Source organism: Heterocephalus glaber, unplaced genomic scaffold (genome assembly GCF_053883595.1).
Source record: "Heterocephalus glaber isolate CG9 unplaced genomic scaffold, H.glaber_assembly_v1.0 deba00000768, whole genome shotgun sequence".
In the NCBI taxonomy this organism is placed as follows: Eukaryota; Metazoa; Chordata; class Mammalia; order Rodentia; family Bathyergidae; genus Heterocephalus; species Heterocephalus glaber.
The window spans coordinates 2,498,946-2,501,921 of record NW_028258162.1 but is presented as its reverse complement, the minus strand read 5'-3'; the positions used below and the strand labels follow the sequence as shown (position 1 = coordinate 2,501,921).

Sequence of the window (2,976 nt, the reverse complement as noted above, 5' to 3'; positions counted from 1 at the left end):
CTTTGTGTATTTTCTGTGTAATGCATTCTAACTGCTTTTTCTTGGCTTTGGTCTGTACCAACAAAATCAGTGATGTACATCCTGATCTTTAGAGTTTGGCACTTGCTAAGAGCTCATCTTTATGAGTATAGTTAGAAGTAGAACTTTCTATTTCTTCAAAAACTCATAATGTTAAATAATCTATTATATAGCTGTAAGCCATCAAAGTAAATGTGTACACATCAAAGTAGACATTTAAGCATATATATATATATACATATATATATTTCAAAGACACAACAGAAATTCAAAGTACTTACTCCTCAAAAGGAAATTATCTATCACTGAAGATTTACTGTCTTTTTCCACTTGAATGTTAACCACTTGATGATTCGTTTCTCAGTGCTCATTAGCACTAAAGGACAGACTGTGGCATAGCCATTGCCCACAAGCATCCGGACACAATAGCTAATTGGTTCACTGTTCCACAATATTCCAAGGAAGGAGAAAGTAACACAGTCCAAAAAGTACATAAACATAAACAAACCCATGAGCACCAGAATGGTCTGGGTGGCCCTTTCTTCTGGAGATGCTTTTGGAGAAAGGCTGGTGCTGTGAAGATGCTGGAACTGCCTCTTATGCCTGCACAACAGAGTCACCATGTATCCACTTGAGAGAGCCATCAGCCCTATAAAGGAGATATCCTGAATGTTCGCCAATGAGAAAAATATGTACCTGAACAAGTAACTAATGGGCCACTGAGAGCAGGACTCAGTGACGAACACGAGACTGTGTGAGGTCACATTGGGGGTGGCACCAATGGAGACTAAGAAGCGACTGTTCAGGAGCATATTGAAGACCCATAAAAAGACAAGGCAACATGGGTAGTGATGTGAGGATTTATGTTTGAACTTTGCCAAACAAGAGTTCCTGGGGCTGAGGGTGATGGCCTGGAGGACACTCAGCAGGCAGGTGGTACAGATGGAGAGGGCCCTCATCAACCTGTTTACATAAATAACCGATTGACACATGAGGTCACTCCCCCAGTCCTGAAACCCAAAAGTGTCTGTAGCTATGAAGCCCATGGTTACCAGCATCACCAGGTGGATTAAGGCCAACTGGCTGATACCCAGGTCCAGGGGCTTGGGCCTGTGCTTGAGAAGAAATGCGAGGATGTGGAACAGAAGCAGGGCAGTGTTGGCTATGATCCCAATGGTGACTTCAAAGAAAACTGTGTTTCTTAGGTCAGTATAACTGGAAAATTTTCTCTTTTTATTCATCTTGAGATGCTAATTTAAGAACATACAATAAATGTCTGAGGAGAAAAGCAAGAAAAATATGTTATCATATATATTCCCACTGTCATCAATCACAACCAACACTATGCCTTCATCAGAACATGTGGATTCTTCTCCATGTATCCTTTGCCCTTCAGAACTCAGGTTCCTCTCACACCATCCCGGATGCACTGCTGTTTTTACCCCTGTAACAGCCATTCCCAATGGATGCTGAATTAGGAGTCTCACTGTGGGGCTCCCACAGCACCTCTGGAGAAAACTGTCACAAATTATGGAAAGTATTTCCTTAATTTTCCTCTCAATTTTTAGCTTTAAAAATCAGGCACAATGTCTTACTTACTTTTATATGTGTAGAATGTGAATAAAGTGCTAGCTATATAGAAAGAACTCTATATATTTTTTGTTGAAGTTGGTAGAGGAGAGCTTCCTATGTCTAAAAATAAGATCCTCCTAAGCAATAACTGTTCATAGGATAGCCATACATGGTTACATTATTTTAGGCACATCTTTATTCTGGTTTATTATCAGACCAAATATTCATAGAGAAGGAATGTTACTCAGTAGGTTTGCATTTTATTCAGTAGGTTTGAATTTTGCTAAGTAGACAAGTGACTCCAATTTACCTCTATAATCTGACATTTACCAAATGCAGAACTTGAAAAGACGATTAATATTTCTGAGCCACAGTTATCTGAATTGTAAAATATGGATAACTATATTACTTATTTCCTGGAGATATAATGTGTACAAATGTACCAAACATGAAGAGACCATGTCATAAGAATGAAATGCTGGTTATTATTGTTATTAGTATATAATTCTTCATACATGTAACCTCAGAGAACTAATACAGCTTATAAAATATTCCACCACTGTTCCAGCTTAAAAGAACAAGGGCAAATGAATACCAAAATACTAGACTCTTAATATCATTTATAAGACATAAAATTAAAAGAAAATTTTGGGGACTTTCAAGATTACATATCTTTTATATGTTAGAAACTGATGCCAGGAAAACCTAGTCTAAATAATCCGGTTGCAGTTATTAATTTTTATTAGGACCACAAATCCCACATTTCACAGGCAAGTGGAATGAGAATGCTAAATATTTTAAGGAATGCTGATGATTAATGCCTTGGTTTTAATGAGGTGAATGTGAACTATTTCCACCCTAAAGGTGTTTGTCCATGAGTCCAAAAATTTGATGCCTTCCTCAATAAAAAAAAAAAGTTATTTGAAGGGTTATGTGCTCAAATGTAAATTGTATACCATAGAATTTGGTTATAACTAAATTTTAGGTTATGTGCATGTGTGATTCAGGTATATTCTTTAAGTCAAGTCTGAATAAACCAATAATATGAGCATCCTAAAATAGTAGCATGGGTAGAGACATATATTCATACATATTTATCATCTAAATATAGATTAAGACTACACTTTCATAGATATTTAAAATATGTACTTTATAAGTGATTGAGAGGAACCTGAAATATTTAGGCACAAGGAACAAGTGACTACATTTAACAGTTCAGAGGTAGGTGAGTACTTGGTTTAAATCCTTGGACATTTTGATTTTTAAAGTAGACATGTCATAATAAGAATTAAACAGTTTTAAATCTCTTTCCTAAAGTATTGATAAAAGAAAGTAGCACAATTTTCTCCACTCACACAATCAGCAAATTAAGGATCAATCCTCTTA

At 36.3% G+C, this 2,976-nt stretch overlaps 1 protein-coding gene across 1 annotated transcript; it reads right to left on the bottom strand.

The window, feature by feature from the left end:
* Positions 1-320: 320 nt before the first annotated feature.
* On the bottom strand, positions 321-1,344 carry LOC101709795 (vomeronasal type-1 receptor 90-like). The gene has a single exon (XM_004860007.2). It carries the CDS (start codon positions 1,257-1,259, stop codon positions 321-323), a length of 939 nt encoding a protein of 312 aa, XP_004860064.2. The 5' UTR covers positions 1,260-1,344.
* Positions 1,345-2,976: the final 1,632 nt, after the last annotated feature.